Source organism: Plectropomus leopardus, chromosome 15 (genome assembly GCF_026936395.1).
Source record: "Plectropomus leopardus strain MGB_pleo_1.0 chromosome 15, ASM2693639v1, whole genome shotgun sequence".
NCBI classification, from domain to species: Eukaryota; Metazoa; Chordata; class Actinopteri; order Perciformes; family Serranidae; genus Plectropomus; species Plectropomus leopardus.
The window spans coordinates 33,089,350-33,109,495 of NC_142190.1; the positions used below are offsets into that span (position 1 = coordinate 33,089,350).

The 20,146-nt window shown below is 39.5% G+C and overlaps 1 protein-coding gene across 4 annotated transcripts in view; it reads left to right on the top strand.

Annotated features, from left to right (window-relative positions):
* arhgap32b (Rho GTPase activating protein 32b) overlaps nt 1-20,146 on the top strand; it is a 162,630-nt gene that overhangs the window by 64,671 nt on the left and 77,813 nt on the right. For all 4 annotated transcript variants that reach the window (XM_042498778.2, XM_088088925.1, XM_042498779.2 and 1 more), the window contains exons 4-5: nt 5,973-6,067; nt 6,393-6,477. In XM_042498778.2, the coding sequence (XP_042354712.2) occupies nt 5,973-6,067; nt 6,393-6,477 (180 nt within the window). The remainder of the gene's footprint in view (nt 1-5,972; nt 6,068-6,392; nt 6,478-20,146) is intronic.

Sequence of the window (20,146 nt, forward strand, 5' to 3'; positions counted from 1 at the left end):
TCAATATTTGATACGAGAGGGACTCTGTACTGGAGTGGCATGCATTATGGATGTCTCTGGTGGTTTCGAGGAGGTGATGAGCAGCGCTAAGCAACTTAGTGTAAGCTGTCACACCAACGCCCTGTTGCACTGTGTAGGATAGATCATATTCTGTGCCGACTGCACTGGCGAGGCATAAAGGAACAAAACACTCCCAAATCCCTGCAACATCACGATAAAACGAACAGTCAAATAGTTTTCAATAATCACAGATTTGCCATGACATAGAGCATTTAGATCACAGAGCAGGAATAGGCTCCAACAAGTTCAAAGCTTTCACATTAATTTAAAACATCTGAGTCACACAGTCAAGAAAAGCATTTGGAATGTGCCTATGGCTGTTTGGGGTTTCGCACGCACGCGAGCACGCACGTATGCACGCACGCACCCATGCACCCCCTCACACAGTTTTACTGGCAGAAAGCATTCAAAAAGCGCAAGTTCAATATTTCATGTAGTTGTAAAGCTCTTCATTTTAGGGCTGCTAATTATGATTATCATTAGGGCTGTCCCCAATATTGTTTTTCGGTCATCAAAGCTTTGGTGAGAAATATCCAAAGCTAATAAAGGATTGAAGACTTTTTTGAAATGTTGTTGACAGTCATCTAAGATAACGTGACAGTTGGCCACTTTGTTGGCTTGCAGGTTGCAGTCACGTTTAGCCATAATAGCAAGAATACTAAAAAAAAAAAAAGAATACTTCACAAGTTGTCTAAACTGTTACAGTTTCAGGTCAGCTTGTTGTAGATTTGTGATATGCCAGTTTCTAGGGCTGTACCCAGCTCAGAATAATGCAAGTCAAATCGGATTTGGCTGTTCAATACTAGTATTTGATGATTTGTTTGGTTTTTGATACAATTTTTTTAAGTTTGAATGTTTAAATGGGATGTTCAGTGTGGCAGTGGCATTCATTTAATATAGTAAACAAGCTAACGGAGCTAACAATTGGTTGTAAATAAGCAACAAGATTTTTTTCTGACACTAGATATCAGCAAAAGCCATAGACTATATTGTATTAAGTTTCTGTGAGCTGTAAATTCACCACCTCTAAGCAGAAGGTCTCTCCTCTGTCCTCGTCTGTGCTGCTGCCTATAGTCTCAGTCGACTGAGGGTTTCCGACTGATGATTTGAATCTCCCACTTTAAAGGGGCAGCCATACTAGTGTCTCTTGACATATCTGGGACTCCACTTTTTGGATGTCATCTTTGCAAATTTTGAAATTATTAAAGACACTTAACTTTCTTGACATTTTGCTAGCATATCTGTAAGCCTGTCATATATGGTTAATCTGTCCCATTTTCATTATTAACCAAAAATAATTAATATGCAACGGAAAAATTCAAGTAGTGATTTCAACACTGATGACCAAGTCAACAATCAAAGCTTTGAGGCATTCGGGTCAGCACTAGATATCATTATTACTCATCAATTTATTTGCAGCTGTGGCTCAGGGGGTAGAGCGGGCCATACACTTATCAAAAGATTTGGTGGTTTGATCCCCGATTTCTCCATCCAACATGCCAAAGTATCCCTTTGCAAGATACTGAATCCCATATTGCTCTTGAAGGCTGCTCCATCAGTGTGTGAATGTCAGTGCTGAGTAGCAGGCGGCACCGAGGTTGCTACAATTTGAGATTTTCAAGGTACAATTACTGTCTCAGAAAATATCACAGTATTACACAATTATTATCAGTTACAATAACCCTTTCGTAAATGAAGAAGTTTGTAGGGACTTAAACAAATGTTTACTATAATTGAATAACTTGGGTTAAAATAACCCCTTTTGAAAATGAAAAAAAATAGAGGTGAGATTCTCCGTCCGGCTGTATTATTTTTTTAAATAAATGCTTTTTTTTCAGTAGATGACTTTTAATGTGTGTGTGTGAATGGGTGAATGTGACCTGTAGTGTTAAAGCGCGTTGAGTGGTCAGAAGACTAGAAGGGCTATGTAAGTGCCCTTACCATTTGCTTACAATTTTTTGGATTAATCAATTAAATCAAGTTTACTCACTACTTAGGTCTACAAATTATCAGAGTAGTTAAAAATGTGCATGGCAGTTCCCCAGACGTCTTCATATGTCTTGCTTCGTCTGACCAGCAGTCCAATCCCCAAAGATATTTAGTCTATTATAACAAAACAGCAAAAGGCAGCAAGTCCACAGAGACAAGAAGCAGCAGCCAGAGAATGTTTGGATGATTTCAATGACTTTCCCAAAAATGTGTTTTGTATTTTGATCTTTTTTTCCCCTTCGTTTGAACATGTTTAGTCTCCCAGGTGTCCTCTAAACAACCCACTTTCTGTCACATTACTGAAATGAAAATTCCACAATGAATATATATACTGATAAAATCTGCTTTCATCAAAATCCATTCCCCAGGCTTTGTTAATGTTCTGTTGACCACAACTGCATTTGATTCGCTGTAATTTAAGCTATATGAAGCAAATTAGGGGCTTTGTGAAGGAATACCTTAACAACAAGAAGGATCGCTAACTGTGTGGAGGGGATGTTTGGGCCACACACCGTATCATAAGAACAGTGTATACCATGTCTCAGCATGAAGTGTTGTCATAACCTTAAGCAAACTGTGTGTAGTGGGTACCTGCTCCACCTGCCAGTGTCATGTTAGAATATAGAGTGCTCCAGGGATGACGTTTTTCTGTAGGCCGATGCAGAAGTTAGTGTCAACCTGATTAGCATCAAAAGCCTATGAAATTTTTCATTGGGTTTTGGATCATCGCGCTGTGGCAAACAAGCATTTATGATACTTACACATTTTTTTTTTTGCGTCTTCACTAATGAAAACCACTTCCAAGATTTTTGAAGCACAGGGTGAAGCTTTTGCACTCCTGTAGGTCAAAAGGTGCGCAGAAGACCAATGGCTGACGAAAGCAGAACAAAAACTCCTGCACACTTCGCCTCACTTGATCAAGTTTGAACTTTCATAACAAGGTTTGGGTACAAAGACTGTCATCGAGTTATTTTACAAGACAATTGGAGAGATCGTCTTAAATAGGTTGGTTAACCCATGTAGACCTGTCAGCTCACACTACAGGCTGAAATTATTGTAATTACCATCAAAAACACCTGGACCAATTGAGTCAGCTCCTGACCAAAAAAATATTAATAATTCCATAAATCAGACAGGAGAATATATAGACAAATTACACTGCCATTAAGGTTTACAATAAAAAATATATTGAAAAAAAATGCATCTATGTGTGTCAAAAATAAAGTGAAAGACAATAAAAGATTTATATTGTAATTTGAAATTGATAGCAGCTTTACAGCATGTCCTCTAGAGCCTGTCCCTAAATAAAATTAAAAAAAAAGATTTTTTGAAGCCTAAATTAAATAGTCAGAAGTAAAAAGCTAATGTTAGGCTGTAAACTAACTACACTACAATCGCATCGCGACCGCTACAAGTTTGTAAAGCCGTGTTTGGCGCGACTTGATGTGATGAAGTGCTGTTGTCTCATTTAGCTGCTTGTTAGCAACCACCTTTTTTTCAGACACACAAAAGCTTCTCAGTTCTCAGTGGGTTATTTACTGACATGTTAATGTTGTAGAACAAATCGTGAAAGTATGTTAACTATTTTAGGCCTCTATCCAATAATACACTTAATTTTGGACAGTTCAGAAGTGGTACACTGAAAAGTTAGTTCTCAGCTTGAATCAAAAAATATCAGGTTTCTACAGGTTGGAGAGAGAGAATGAAAAAGTCAAGGGAGAGTGGTCTCATTAATAGTTGTTTAAATAAATATCTTTGGGGCGCCTTGTGGCTCAGTGGATAGAGCAGCACCCAATATATACAGAGATTGTATCCTCGCCGCAGCGACCGTGGGTTCGATTGCAGCTTCAACCCTTTGCTGCATGTCGCCGACCCCCTCTCTCGCCCCCACTCTCAAACTGTCCTGTCCATTAAAGGCAATAAAAAGACCCCACAAAAAATTATTTAAAAAAATAAATAAATACCTTTTGCTAATATAAAATACACCTTATGGAAAAAAAAATCTTGTTCATTGCAAATAGGTTTTTACGCTTGCATGAGGTGGTATTTCAAGCAATTTGAAAAGGCCATATTTCTCAGAACTTCAATGGAAACACTTTTTTGGCTTGTGTAGGTCACATGATGCTATGGCTATGTGCTTGCACATAATTCTTCAAAATTGAGCCGATCATCTGGATGTTTTGAATCCACAATTGCTCTGTGAAATCGTGGACTATCACCTCCCAGAAATCCCTCATATGGTGTTGAATTAAGAGGTAGATTTGAATCAGTCTTTCAAATTCTATTGGCACATTTCTCTACAGAGTTGTACCTTCATCACGTGTTAGTGGAGGTTCATAGCTGCGTTAAAAATCCACGGTGAGCGTTGGAGGGGAATGTGTTTGGTTTGAATATGAAATGCGACCCAGGAAGTCCAGCTGGAGATCAGTGAGTTTAAAGGCCTATCATATGCAGAAACACTGCATAGAGGGTTCTGATAATCTGAGGAAGGGTTTAAAAACTCTGCATCATGTCATCAAGTCATCAAGTCATCATGCTGGCAGTTAATATGTTTTTTTAGTGTATAATCATGCGGTAAACAACAGAAATACAGAGTTCATGTTACAAAATAATCGACAAGGAAGGCATGTCTAACCCAAGTGACCCGCTCCTGATGAGCAAACGAGTACATTGAGTTTATGTAACCCCCCGAAGTCCACATGAGTCATCAGAAGCATTTTTAAGGAGGAGAAAAGAGAACAGTAACAGAACAGTGGGATGCACCAAAGCTTTGCAGAACACTGTCATCATCAATTAAAAGTCAAATAGCTTTAATAATGTTCTACTCGACCTGAGCGGCCTGTGCTCAACTCAGCCTCTTGATTTACATTTGTTAACAAACTTGCGCTGCTCTGTCATTGATTCAGTTTTCATTTGTTTTCAAGTTGTCATCGTGTTCACTGAACTCCACAAGTTACACCTAGCAGTTAGTAGCTACGTTACATGCACACTGATATCCCCCTATTATTCTAATAAGGAAAGCATTCTGAATTTGATGTCAGGTCATATAAACAGCATATACTTTTTAAATATTCTTAATCAGGCCGTTTTTCTGTATTAGCATTTTCATATTAAGACGTGGGATATGCCGGGATTAATCGGGTTCTAGGAGCATTATTTGAACATGTATACAGCCAGTTCAGAATATGTGTCTCAACAGGGGGTTTAACTACAGTTTGCGACACATGGCTTCTTGTGTATTTACGGTTGCTCTGTGTGTTGTCATGGATACGCTGTCCACAAACCAACTTGTCAACATTTTGCAAAGCTGTGGGGTAGAGATGAATGCAAAAGATGCCATGAAAAAAAAATCACATATCTGGTTGGAAAGGGAAACACACCTGCTTTTAAACTATATGAATGACTTGGATATCAACAGGCTTTTGGAAAAGCACAAATATTGCAGCATAGACCTTCTCAAGAGGCTAAAAGAGAGGGAGTCCAACAAGTCCACCACCATCAGGAAACTGAAAAAAAACATTTTAGATGCAAAGAACAAGAAAAACTGTGACTCCAGCTGTTCTACTTTCCATATTTTGACATGATGAACGACATATTAGGGCATGTTAATCAGAGTATGCATACTATACAGTATATAAATGAAAGTGTTAGTGAGATATTCACGTTACTAGACATGTAAACAGCTGTGTAATATTGTCTGTTTTGGAATAAAGGCAAAAACTGGACTATTTCGTGCATGTAAATGTACTCAGTGAAGTTTACAACCAACAGGCCTGAATACACTTGAGGTTTAAAGCCTGTTGGTTATTTGAATGTTTCTACAAAGAAAAACTTAAACAGATAATTGTCCAATAACAGCAACACCAGAAATTGATTTGTATGCAGCAGCTGGATTGTAATGTTTGTGTGTTTGTGCATTTTAGGCGAGGAGCGCAGAGATCCCTGAGCTGAGGACGGAGCCCCTCATGCGCTCATGCAGCAGCAGCACGGCCAGCATGAAGGTCAAGAATGTCAAAAAGTGAGACACACTCGCACACACGCACGCACACGCGCGCACACACACACACACAAGCACCTGCCTCTGCCTGTCTCCTCCACCTCTCTCACATCTCTGCTTCCCTCTGTTCATCTCTATTTATCGCTCTGAAGTGGCTGTTTATCGCCTCTGTTTCCTGCTTGAGTTCCTTCCATTCCCTGAGTCTATTTCTGTGTCTTCCTCCTCCTTTCACTCCCTCTGTTTGCACTGCACTTTCCTCCTTATACTCGTCATACACACTCTTAGGTGTTATCATGAACAGTAGATGAAGTGCTAACCAAATTGTGTGTGTGTGTTATCTTTGCAGACTTAGCTTCACCAAGGGCCACTTCCCGAAACTGGCAGAGTGCGCTCACTTCCACTACGAAAATGTAGACTTTGGCACAATTCAGGTAAAGACCATGAAGCTCCTCTTCTTTATTATGTCACCACAGGGATGGGGAGTCTTATCACATGTCCCACATGATGAAGACTGTAACATGAAGCTGGGCCGATGGTCCTCAGAGTGATGTGTTTGCCTCACCAGTGTGTTTTTTAATGTTGGTGGAACTGGCTGTCAATCATGCTGCAAACGAAGCTTTGAGCTGCACTGTTTTTTTCTTCTCTCATGTGGCTTAGAAATGCAAAAAAGGTTCATCAAGACAGAAGAATGACTCACATCTCTTCTAACTGACGTCGAACAGAATTCATTCTTTGAGCAGTTGATATCACATAGATGGTTGATGATTTACATTTGCTTGATATCTTTTTAAAGCCCAATTGGCTGCAGCTGGACCTCATTCAATCCAGCTTTATGCACTTCAGCTGACTGGGGCTTCTTTCTGTAGAACTACTACCTGTCTACCTGTTATTTATTTGTAATGCCCCTATCTGTAAGTGTAAAACTAAATTGCAATATAACTTTTTTGAAAGAGAAAAAAATGGATTTCAGGGTTCCCTGTGCTGTTGACCATGCTCTATTTGAAGGGAATAGTTAAGTTGTTTTTAAATATGAGCTTTCACTAAATGCATGCAGGAATTGGCTCCAGTCCATTTGTGACACTAAACAGGAACTGGCAGGTGTAGAGAAAGTAAGGACGGTCATTTTTAATCGTCATGAGAGTTTGAATGAGAGTTTTCTTTTTGGCTTTTCATCGTAATCTTTCTTACTCACACAGCTTTGTCATTATGTTAAGGAACCAGTAGGGGTCAGCAGTCAACTAAATTTTTGACACTGCTGTTAGGAGGGCAGAGCGAGAGAGTAATCTAAAAAGCTGACTACTGTGTGCTTCAGCTGCAGGTTATTTGTTGATGTAACTCAGGTTACACCACAGAAACCATCTATTCATTCACTGCATGCATAAAGGATGAGAACTCTGCAGCTAAAAAGAATTGTGTGCAGTCAGTAGATTGCTTCTCCTTTTGTTTTCCCAGCTGTGTGTGCTGGCTGCTCGTACTGGCACAGAGCAGCACCACTGTCTTACCCTCTGTGGTTTTCATATTGCTTTCGAGTAGTCCTGTCTTTTGTTTCACTGCTCTGAGGTTTTAGTATTCAGCTCGGCTCCTGCCTCTTCTCCTGAGTGAACAGAACCTCCAGCGAAAACTCATGTCCTCTTTGTTTGTTGAGGGATTAATTATTCTCTGTTTGTTCCCCATGTCAGTCACTACATTCTATGTGTAATCTTGCCGCAGCCAAACATCTTAGCTTGTTTAATGAATTGGTCACAACTGATTCTGACATGATATAAAGACTTAAACATTTATTTATGATATTTTTTGGGTGTTTTTGCCTTCAATTGATAGGACAGCACAAGTGTAAAATACAGCAAAGGGCCGAGGCCAGAGTCAAACCTGCGGCCAATGCAGTGAGGACACAGCCTTGATACATGGGGCGCCCGCTCTATCCACTGAGCCACCAGGCGCTCCAGACTTAGACTGTTTTGATGAATCAACACAATTCTGCTTAATGAAGTCAGACAGGTTCCTTAAAGTTTTTCTGTCCATCATGGTGCTTTTTGACTGATGTGCTTGCAGTGCCACATGGACATATTTGCTGAAAAATGTATTGGACTTCTGACTGTCATCTGTTATAGCAGTAGCAGTTACCACCTGGTCCACCTGGTGAAGTTTAGGAATGTGTTTGTGTTAAAACTCCAGCAGTGTTTGTGCACTCTGCATCAGGCTCTGCAGACTGTGAGCAGTATGCTGGGTTGAAGCAGTGTTAGGACTTGGGCTCAGGTTGGCGTTCAGCCTTCTGCTGGAAGACATATTCTTTCATTTCCATAATAAAAAGCCTTGCCAAGGAGAATTTGAGTCAGGCGAGGTTTTGTTGTGGAAACATTAGAATCTCATAGTCACAGAAGGCCACAGAGGACGGTGCCTGCACTCAGAGCAGCACTTGCGTGGCAGTTTTGTTCTTATGATTCTGGTATTTCAGATCATACTTGCCAGTGGTTTTGTCAAAAGGGGGATTGTCTTTGTCCAGCTGTTGACATGCCATTGACATGAATTGGATTCATTACATCATTTTAGATTTTGTTATCCTCCAAGTAATGCACATTTTCTGAATGCTGAAAGACATTTCTTTCTTTAGACCAAACAAAGCCAGAAGGGACAGTTTGTGCTAGGCTTGGGCAGTATGTTATATTTAATAGCTTCCTGAAATTTCAGCGAGGGTGTATGATGTTATTAGTGTCTGACCCCCACCCACCACTCCCCTGATAGCAAGTGTGTGAGTACTTACTTTTGTATTTACTAATGAATACACATTACAATCCAACAAGATGTTTGAAAAAAGTAATATTCTCACCCTTATTTTCCTTATTAAACAGAGAAATACAACTGTACATCTTTTGAATTCAACTTCCTCGCACTCACATAAGACTGAGGCTTAATTTCCTCATTAACTCATCATAAAACACACTTCATTCTAGGGCTGCACCTAACGATTATTTTTTTTATCGATTAATCTATCGATTACTTTTTTTATTGATCTAACTATTATTTTTTTTATTACTCTATTAATATAACAAGGAATTTACCGAAAATAACATTTTAAACTTGTCATGCAAACAAAAATACCAACAAAAAATAGCCCAGTCTTAACTGGTAATCTGTGTTTTACAGTCTGATATAAAGTCTCTCCAAAATAAAATTAATGCAAGAGCTTGTTCCATTCAAGTAAAAGCAACAGCAAAATAAATAAAACAATGTAAAATTCAAGTCACTTATGAAACAGTTTCTCTTTGTTACAGTAACAAACCTCAAATCCAGTCCAACAAAACATCTTACAGTAAAATTAGTGGTATTTGAAAAACACTATAACTTTTCTCTAACGGAAATAATTACAACAAGTACATTATTTCTACATAAAAATAGATCAGCCTTAAGTGGGCCTTAAGGCATACCGCTGCCTGCTGGTATGAGTGCTGTATTTTCATATTTCTAAGCACATATTCCACTCATTTATGAAGTTATACAAGCTCCTGCACAGCTGACAACCCCGTCCTGTTAATGTTTCAAAATAAAATACATTGTCTCAGCAGCAGATGGCATTCTGTCCAGATACACAGTCAGAGGGCTTTTGTTTTGAAAGGGAAGCAAGAAGGTTGAGGTAAAACAAACATCTTTGTATTTTCTCATCTCTGTGACAGAGACAGACTTTATACTGCAGTATAAAGTGGTATAGAGTCAACAAACACAAGCGTCACACGTAAAAAATGGCGAGCCACCGTTTCTCTAGATGTGCTGCAGCTGACATGCAGCTCAGACGCGCCTGACAAGTGCTGCTCGGGCATGCAGTGTGCACGCTCTAACTTGTTACATGAACACCGAAACAAAAAACAACACGCTTGGCGCAGCTCAAGCTCTCATGACGCGCACTGTGTGAAATGGTGCGACGTGTCAACGCACATTACATGAATCGACGTATTCACATAGTCAATTACGTTGACGCGTCGCCCCAGCCCTACTTCATTCACACTCAAAATAAAGCTCACCTAAACCATCTTGGTTACTCTTGTTAGTAATGTAGTTAGTAAGTCCACTGTTCCAACAATCACTTGCTCCGGTTTGGTTAAAATAAATCCTTAATTCACCAAGTTAGATGTAAAAACATGCTGTTAATCCCCACAGTCTCTCTCTGCCTGCTGGCTGCCGGCTGTTTACAGTCCTGTAACTTCTCCCTCCACCACAAGGTGTCACCGTGTCTTTCAGCTCAGCTGCTTGTTTCACCAGTAGAGACTAGAGACTGAGGTCTGAGTTTTATAGAAAGAGGAGCACCTGTATTTATAACAGTAATGAAAAACATATCCTATGGATTTCTAAATACCCTGGTATACTATAATACTGCCCGAGCCTAGTCTGTGTCCTATCACATTTTTTAGTTTGGCCTACTTGTGCAACCAAGCTGTTGCTAATAAAGTATTGTTAATGTAACCTGACGAGCAGACTGTCAAAAATCTCCTGTGCTCTTATTGTGGTCTCTGAGCTCAGTTTGGATATAAAGTCTGTACAATTTAACTGTCAGATTTATTTTTATTAACTGGCAACAATGAAGCTGATTAAAACTGATCCAGTCCAGCCAGTTAGAGAATAATTTACAGGCTCACTGGTATCCTTTGGATAGATAATATGCTGTGATTGCGGCTGCTCAGCAGAGCAGCTGCTACATTAAACTGGAGTTGAGCTCTCATTGGGCAAAAGTCACTGAGAATGCAGACATGTTATTTCATTGAGATTTTAAGTGTTTACAAATGTCATGTTAGATGGCATAGTATAAGCTCTCTGTGAATGAGTCAGCACAGCCACATGTGTCACTCACATTTATGTGTATTGTGTGTAGTTGTGGGTATGTGAGTACACAGTATATACTGCAGGGTCACTAAACAGGAAATAGAGAGAGGCAGTATTGTATGGACCTGGGCTGAATGTGTCTGTGCTGTGAGTCAGATCTATAGAAAGACAGTTCAGTCCTGGCTCAAGTCCTCTCACATGATCTCAGAATCTGATTCTCGCTGTTGCTGTTTTTTTTTTTTTTTGTACACCTTCTTCAGTTGAAATGATATCTTCCTATTTCATGAATCCCCACACAAACCAGGATAGGCTTCACATTTTTGTTTGGTGTATGTGTTGTAGCCATCTTCCTGACTACTGAATAGCCTTTTTAGCAATTTTAGAGCATGGTTCTTTAATGGGAAAGAAATATTTTATGAATTCCTCATTGAGGAAAATCAATTTGCTGAAAGGCACATAGGCAGTGCCCAGAAGTTGAACTGGATTCTCTCCAGATACCAGTCTACAGTCTGTACCTGGTCTGTGCGGGACTTGATCTAGCCCCCCATCGTGACCTGCCACCGCACCCACTATAGATGGCAAAACTAATGACATTACCTGCAGCTTCAGCTGTACTTTATGTTAAGCTAAACACAGTTGTCCAGGACTTTGCAGATTTTTGGGGATTGTTGTGGCCTGAAATGCCTGATTTCACTGCAGCTTTTCAAGAAAAATTCCAATTCACGTTGTGATGCCTATAGAACATAACTTGTGACATAATTACTTTGACATTAGAGACACTTTCAGCATAACCCTTATGCAACTGTGCATTTCCACATCAAGTATATGACATAAATGTGGGGCCTGTTGATATAAATGATTTAATGCCTGTAGTTGATGGACCTACAGTATCCACTACCATGGATAGAGCCTCTTAAGAGAATAAGCCAGTGTAATGAGAAAGCTGTGCTGTCAGACACGATTGTCCAATCAAGCTGCTGGCACAGCGTAAGAATTATTCAGCTCATCTTTGTGCCTGCAGGAGACGAGCTACCGCTAATCTAAAGACTGTAATTCTGAAATCTCACACAGCTCCTCACAAACACTTCTTTCTGTTGATGGAGGTGACAGATCACTAGTCTCAGCAAACAATGCCTCATTTCATCATCACTCTTTGGTATCAGGTAAAATGTATTTTGTGAGACATTGTGGAGAAAAACTAATGAAGGGCCATAGCTGTGATATCATTTATAACTGGGGAGGATGAATGCTTTGTGACATATGTAGGGGTGTGTGATATGTCAAATATACTCAAGGTATTACAGCTTGTATAAATATAAGTATGAAAAATAAGTAAGTATAAATTGTTACGTAATCTTTATCAGCCATCTTGCTCTCCTCTATTTTGCAGAGCTCCAGGCCATCACTTTTTATTCACATTTCGCACTACTGCGATAATAAAATACTATTAATATGTGAACTGGTGAACTGTTTGTTTCCAGCTTACGAAGAATAAATCATAACATTTAACAGTGCTGCAGTAACACTCTAACTCAATGAGTAGTAGTGGTGGTAGTATGAGCAGGTGAGGTGTGTGTTTGTATTTGCAGAGCTCACATTGCGACTATGTAGTCACATTTGCAACTACGGAGCACCAGTACCACTTAGAAATATTAGTAACCTAAGAACTGGAGAGCTATTAGTTTGTTGCCCGCTCACAGTGAATGAATCCTCACTCTTAATGGCATCGCGGTATCTGTCTAAATGTCTGCTGACACTAACATTCAAATGTTGACTGGAAGCTTCAAGTCCACAGCAAAAACATCAACACTTCCTTCAAAATAAAAGCACCATGGGTGTTGCTGTGATTTATTCAATTATAACAATCCTTTCTAAAATCTCATTATAAAAATACTTTAACTTCCTTATAATATAACATTTTATTAAATGTTAGTATAACACTATTATAATTCATTCTATTCAACTTTTTTTGATACTACTACTTTACTTTTTACTTTATTTGACTTTATTGTAACTGCAGTTCATTCAATTATTTTTTTTTTATTTTAGTGGTTAACATTAGTTTAAAGGACATTTAAAAATATCAAGATATATACCTGTATCGCGATATAGCCTTAAAATATTGCAAGAACTTTTTAAAGCCATATCACCCAGTCCTGACATAATATGACATAATTCTGTTAGAAGCATGCTTTTGAGAAATGTAGACTGACCATGAGGGGACACTCAGCAAAGCTTAGGAACATCATGACACTGAGCAGCTGTAGATACACCAAGGAAACACCCCCCATACTGCTACGCCACCATCCGTCTGCACTGACAGAAAGCTGGATGCCTCCACAGATTCCTGATACTTATATGGAATTCTGAGATTGACATTTTTTTCTCTTCAGTCGTCAGTTTGATGCGATCCCGTGTTTACTGTCAACCTGAGGGGTATACCATGAAGCCAGATTAGTGGCTTAGTGAGGTTTGTTGAGTCCAAGGTTAGGGTTTTCTGTCCTGCAAAGATGGCTCTCTTTTTTACCTGGCTACATCGCCATGGTAACTTATGCAGCAAACTTAACCTGGTGGGGAGCAGGTTATGTTCAGAGTTCTCAGCTGAGATAAAACATTATAAATACACTATATTCAAATTGTTAAGGCATAATGTTGCATAAAAGCCACCAAATGAAGCTGTGCAGTTACGGTAGCAGTTTTCCAGGGGAACCTACAGTTTATCACTGATGCAGAAAATCTGAGCAAGAGTATTGTTTTATTTTATTCACACAGTTGTTGTGGCTCTCAGTGACCTACTGAATGTGTTTGCAGCGTTCTTGTGTGCAGTGTCACTACAAGAAGCTTCTATAAAATCACAGGCAGCATTAAACATTAACAGTTATTTGTATTTTTTAATAAGAATGACATTTCTTTGCACGTGAAATGTAATATAATTCCTTCAAATTATACCATAGCTTTATCACTGTGGATTATGTTTTTATGTTTGGTTGGGATTTGCTGCCGTCTGTTTTACAGTGCTGGTATATTACAGTCGATAGATTAGTCTTTTGGTATTTATCAAAGATAATATTCAATCAGAAACATTCATTTCACTGTAAATTGTCCACCACACGAAAACTATTTATATGTCTCCTTCATTACAGGACAGTATCAGACCTAAATATAGACTAGTATTAACTTGTTTAAATCTGCTGCATGAGGTTCAGAGTTATAGAGCTGCAGAATGCAATTTTTGCTTTCACACAATCGGTAATGGTCTGCCAGCGTTCCCCTTTCACCTTAATTTAAGCAACAGTTTTGTTTTATACTGTGACACCTATTAACATCTGTCAAAGGTGGAAATCAGCGGCTCACGATCAATCATTTGTAAGTGTCAAAAGATGTGCTGAGCGTCATCTGACTGGTTTTATGTGAATGTGCTCAGAGCCTGAAGCTGAGAGCGTGAGGACCTGTTTGCCTGAAGCGTCAAATTTTTGTTGGAGTTTGGAGTTTTGTTCCCACAACAATCGTGTTTTGGGGGCCTGAAACACAGACTTTTTAAAACTGGACTTCAGAGTATAATCTTTTGAAAATGCCACACCTTCTATCGCTGTGTAAACTGGCAATGCACGGATCCTGTGAGAACGGTGATGTCACAGCCGCACTTTGCACATGTACATGGTTTTCTTCTATGGTGTGTCATTACAAAGTCATGTAGCCAACTACTGGTCTGGCATGCATTCTACAGCGTTTTTGGTTGTTTTTGCAGATCTCTGTACACGTGGATCGTTTTCACAAAGTTAATATATGAATGAGGATTTTTTTTTTTTTAAACACAAAAGACCGTTTATAGTAGGGCCATTCTTGTCTAAATGTAGCCTGAGGTAACAGAGACAAGTGATAACCTCTTTAGTGCTACCTGTTATCTCTAAGTGAGGCTTTAGGGTTTGTAAGCCAGCTCAGTCAAAGAGGGCCTGGCTCTGCTGAGCTTGCTTGGTGGTACAGCACTCTGACAGTAGTATTTACAGATATCTCTCTGCACATAATTTTTTTACTCAGCTGTTTGGGACAAGATGTTACTCACATAGACCTGCTATGGACTGCATGTTTTATTAATTTGTCTGTTTTTCTGTTACTGGATCTTTCTATGTATTGTATCAAATTGCCAGAGGGAATGCATTCACAATATGATGGAACCTCTGTGCAAAGCAATCCCGCTGTTAAAGTAGACATTAGAATGTGCAACTGCAATAACTGTGAATGCCAGTGAACTGGTTGACCCTGTGCTCATGCTGTTTATGTTGAGCTGCTGTTGAAAGGAGATGGCTGTTTGCCGTAACAACATGTGTATCTAATCAAGTGGCCACTTTGCTGAAACCTCACTTATTCTTCCGTTAACATTTCAGTACAAATACTGTCTACTGTTATCCTCCAGACAATGGGACATTTCACTGTCCATGGCCTCTGCTTCTCTTGATGTCTCTGTTTAATGTCCTCCAGTGTCCCTCAGCCCTCTCCCAGCCCTGCAGGACACTCACTACATGATGCAGTCTGCAGCCAGACACCAGAAAAACATCTTTATTGACTTCGACACTACAATCCCTCTGTGCCAGTCAGCCCAGCTCTTCCATATGGTTTATCTACAACCTAGCATTTAGTCCCTCCTTGTCGCACACACACCACACTGAGGTTCAAGCTCTTACACATTTTACTATTAATGTAGTGTTCAAAACCACACAAGCTGCTGCTGTCCAAAACCATGGCACTGTTCAGTGTACAGTGACTGAATAACTTTAAATGTTGTCAGAAAATTTTAAAGGGAAACCAGTCAAAAGTGTGCTTTGCTTCTTCTTCCCTCACTGTGATGATTGAGCTTCACTGTGCACAAAAAAAATATTTTTCTTCCCTAATTCCAAAAAAGACAAGCTGTTGATATGGCTTTTAAAAGTGAATCATCCACTGATATTTATGTCTACATGCAGCTGTGCAAATTCTGAAGAGCTGGAGCTGCTTGTCATTTCACTTCTTTGCGTCAAGGTTAGGATAGGATAGGATTTTCTCATAGTTTCCTACTGTTGGTGGACTTGTTGGACTGTGTGAACACAGCCTACATCTTTTATTCCTTCAAACACCTTCCTGAAAAGGTTGGTGCTTCGATATTTGCTCATATCCAAAAACCTGTTGATACCGAGTCTTTCATAATGTTTAAAAATAGGTGTGTTTCTTGTACTTAACTCGAAATGTGAGCTTAGCTTTTGGGCATACAATTCTATTCCACATTCTTGCAAAATGTTGGCTAGTTTGTAAAAGGCCAAAGTTTGTAACAGGTAAAAGGCCATATGTTGCAAACTGCAGTAAAACCCTAGTTGAGACACATACTCTGAGTGCGCTGTACACATGTCCAAACAATGCTCCTAAAACCAAAATAATACTGACAGCTGCACACCTTTTGAATTTAACTTTCTCTTTGTCACAGAGGACTGACGAGACTTAATTGCCTTGTTAACTCATAAAATTCACTTCAATTAAACTCGACAGACACAATATAAAACTCACTCAAGCTGTCTGGGTTCCTCTTGCTAGTAATCTAGTTAGTAAGTCCACTGTTCCAACAATCATCAGCTGCAGTTTGGTCAAAATAAATCCTTAATTCACCAAATATGGATATAAAAAAACATGCTGTTATTCCCCACAGTCTCTCTCTGCCTGCTGGCCATTTACAGTCATGTAACTTCTCCCTTCACCACTAGGTGTCACTGTGTCTTTCAGCTCAGCTGCCTGTTCCATCAGTAGAGACCAGAGGCTGAGCTCTGGTGGTGCGTGCTGTGCACCGCATACAATGAGTTTAAAGAAGAGCACCCATATTTATGATGGATTTCTAAATATCAACAGGTATACTGTGATACTCTGATACAAACCAAGCCTTATTTCTTGTAGCCATAAACTGAGAAGTACTTTGTAGAAGAAGTTGAAGTAGGAGACATCTTGTTTGTAAAAATATTAGTATATTAATGGATTCTGAATTTTTCAGTGATGGAGTAGATTTGTAATAATCTTTATAAATATTTAGTCAGTATGACAAACAGAGAGACAGTACGAGACAAATTATTTTTCTAAGCAGGTTATTTTTATACATCTTAAGATATATGAGGGGGAGGGGGATCTTTAAAAACAGAATATGATGTCCACATGACCCTCATCTCTTTGAGTACTCAAAGAGCTGTTTATAAATGAATGTCTTTGCAAACTGCAGCCTTTAAGTAGTGCTTTCCATAAGAGCTGCAACAATTAGCTGCATTAATCAAGTCTAGTAAGAGAGAGAATTAATTAGTAACTGTTTTGATAATCGCAAAATCATTTCAATCTTTTTTCAATATTCACTGGTTCCTGATCTGTCATTGTGACACAGATTGGTGGTTACAGCCCTACTTTACATGTAAAAGTTACTGAAAGGTTTCAGGCTCATTCCTGGTGCATCTTCAATATCTTTCAGTCGCCTGCCATTTATTTCCACGGCTTCCTCTGTGTTACTGAGGTTACAGCCAGACATGCAGCCCTTCAACACAAAAGCTCTCTCTTCACACACAGCCAGAGGACAGACAGTTAATGGCTGTGTGTGCAGGAAATATTGTGCACCAAAGATAATTGATACAAGAATTTCAGCACCACAAGTGCATTATGAAAATGTAGGAGAAATGCATGTTCTCAAATATAGAACAATGATAAACATGGAGTGTGATAAGTGGCCCGAGACATTATGTGTGTGTGTGTGTGTGTGTGTGTGTGTAGGAAAGACAAAGACAGAGAAGGGTGTTGTATCCAGCCTTTGACAATAATCATGGCAATCAATCTGAGTTTAACAGCTGTTAGGGAGTGCCCCCTCTCTCATCTCGACAACAGTGCATGCTCCTCCAAAGCCTGTGGTTTTAGTGTGCGGGAGAATGAGAGCAGTGGGCTAGATGGATGTATGCATGCGACCATGCGTGTGATAAAGATTGACGCCCTTCTCAGCCATTCTTTAGGCCAGCTCACTGTGTGCTGCTGTACGGCTGATGTGTCTCAGCTGCTTCTACCTTCACACTCTGACGTGACAGCAGCAGTCTGGGGGGGGGGGCTTTTCATTTAGTCTGCACTCTTACCCATCCGCCCCTCCATCTATCTATCCCTCTATTAGTCTCCTGCCTGCATCCGCCCTGCTAGCTGAGCATCGTGACACAATATGCTCCCACTGCCCACTCACCCCCTTCACTCACAAAGGACCAGGAGAGATGCATAGAGATGAATTCCCTCCCCCAGTGGGACCCAATCCATCAACTGGAGCACCGCAATGAAGACAGATCACACCCAGGCAGGATGCCCTTTAAAGGCACATGGGTGACTAACAGCACCATCCACATTCATGATAATATTCCAGATCAACATTTGATGAGATTTAACTGTAGAATTGTGCAGGATGCTGTGGTTGTCTGGACAAAGCAAAGTGAGAGCCACGGCCTGCAGAGAAATGATGTGAAACCCCCTCTGTCACGTGCTCATTCAGAGGACCTCTTTCCACTCCTTGTGAGCAGAGGATGATGTAACGCTTGGACTCATTCTGCCCTTGTTAGAGGAAACAAAAGACCAGCCAGAGCCCGCACGCACACACACACACACACACTCACACACATACACACACACACACACACACACACACACACACACACACACACACACACACACACAAATATAACCTCTCTTTCTTTTTCTGTGTCTCTTGTGGTCGTTATTAGAAGAAAACAAGAAGCCTTGAATATGTGATTGCCCTCAAAGCCAGAATACACAATACAGAGTGTTTTAAAATCCACGTAGTTTATACCATTTTGTGATCCTGAATTAAAAAAACAGATTATTTTAATTATTCAAGACCAGTTTGACATATTTTATCGATACTTCAATTAAAAGGACTCCAATGTTTAATTCTTTTATTTTGAAGTTTTTTTAAATTTGTTATGAATTATCAGCTCAAAATTATTCTGCTGCTGCAGTTAAATCCAGGGTACTCTGGAGAGATGAACTGGACGGTGAGATCGACCTAGCATTAGATTGTGTAACTGTCTATCTCAAATTACATACAAAATATTAAGACTGTACCTGACTCAGAATTATGTCAGTTTAATCAGATTCAGCTGTTTAATATGAATATTGAAAGATTTTTTTTTTCATAAAATGTATTAAGTTTGAACAGGCTCAGCAGGATCTTCCGTGTGATAGTGACATTCATGTAATATAGTGAACAAGCTAATTGTGCCAACAATGGCCAACAACCTTTTTGCTGGCACTACCAAACAAAAGGTATTAAGTTGCTGTAAGCTATTAATTCACCACTCCTAAGCAGAAAATAGAAGATAATGTGATCTTGGAGCCTTAAAGTGCAGAGTCTCTCCTCTGTGCTGCTGTATCGTGTCCGCTGTACCAAAGAGTAGTGTGACAGTCAAGGCACACTGCAAAGCACAGTGACTAGCAAAAAATAAAAAAATGACCACTCGACTCAGTTGACTGATGATTTAAATCTCCAATTTTGAAGGGGCAGCCCTAGAAATCATTAACAAAAAGTAATGCCTACTGTATGTGTGATGTAGAACTGTAAGCAAGTGTATGTATGCATCTGTATGCAACATGTGTCATTTGGCAATATTTCTGTGCATGTAAAAAAAAGCTTGTGCTCCTATGCATCTTTTACATATGAGTTTGAGAAGTGATGTTCCCTTTCAAGATTGTTTTATTTTAATAGTTTGTAAAGGCTTGTTGTGGTGTTTAAAAAAAACTTTTCTGGGAAAAAAAGAAAAAAAAAGTTCCTCAGAGTAGGGCTGGGCAATGTGGAAAAAAACGTTATCAGAACAAAAATGTTTATATCAGTCAATAATTATAATTATCACCTTAAAAGGTCATTTTTCTTTCTTCCAAGTTTAAAGACAGTTCATTCTAGGTGCTATATCATAGGCAGCTGGACTTGCTTGAGTTTCTTGAAGATGTTGTGCCTCTCATCTGATCTGAATAACCATGACCTGGGTGACAAAGAATCTTCACCGGCACATTCGGTAAATTGTGTTTTAAACTATAAAAATATTATAAAATATTACTATAAAATATTTTATTTTTATTTCTTTTTGGCATATTTGCATTTATAAGACAGGACAGAACATTGAAAGTGTGAAACAGGGAGAGAGAGGGGGTGGCATGCAGCAAAGGGCCGCGAGCTGGAATCGAATCTTCGGCCGCTGTGGCAAGGACATTGCCTTCCTTGGGTGCCTGCTTTATCCACTGAGTCAC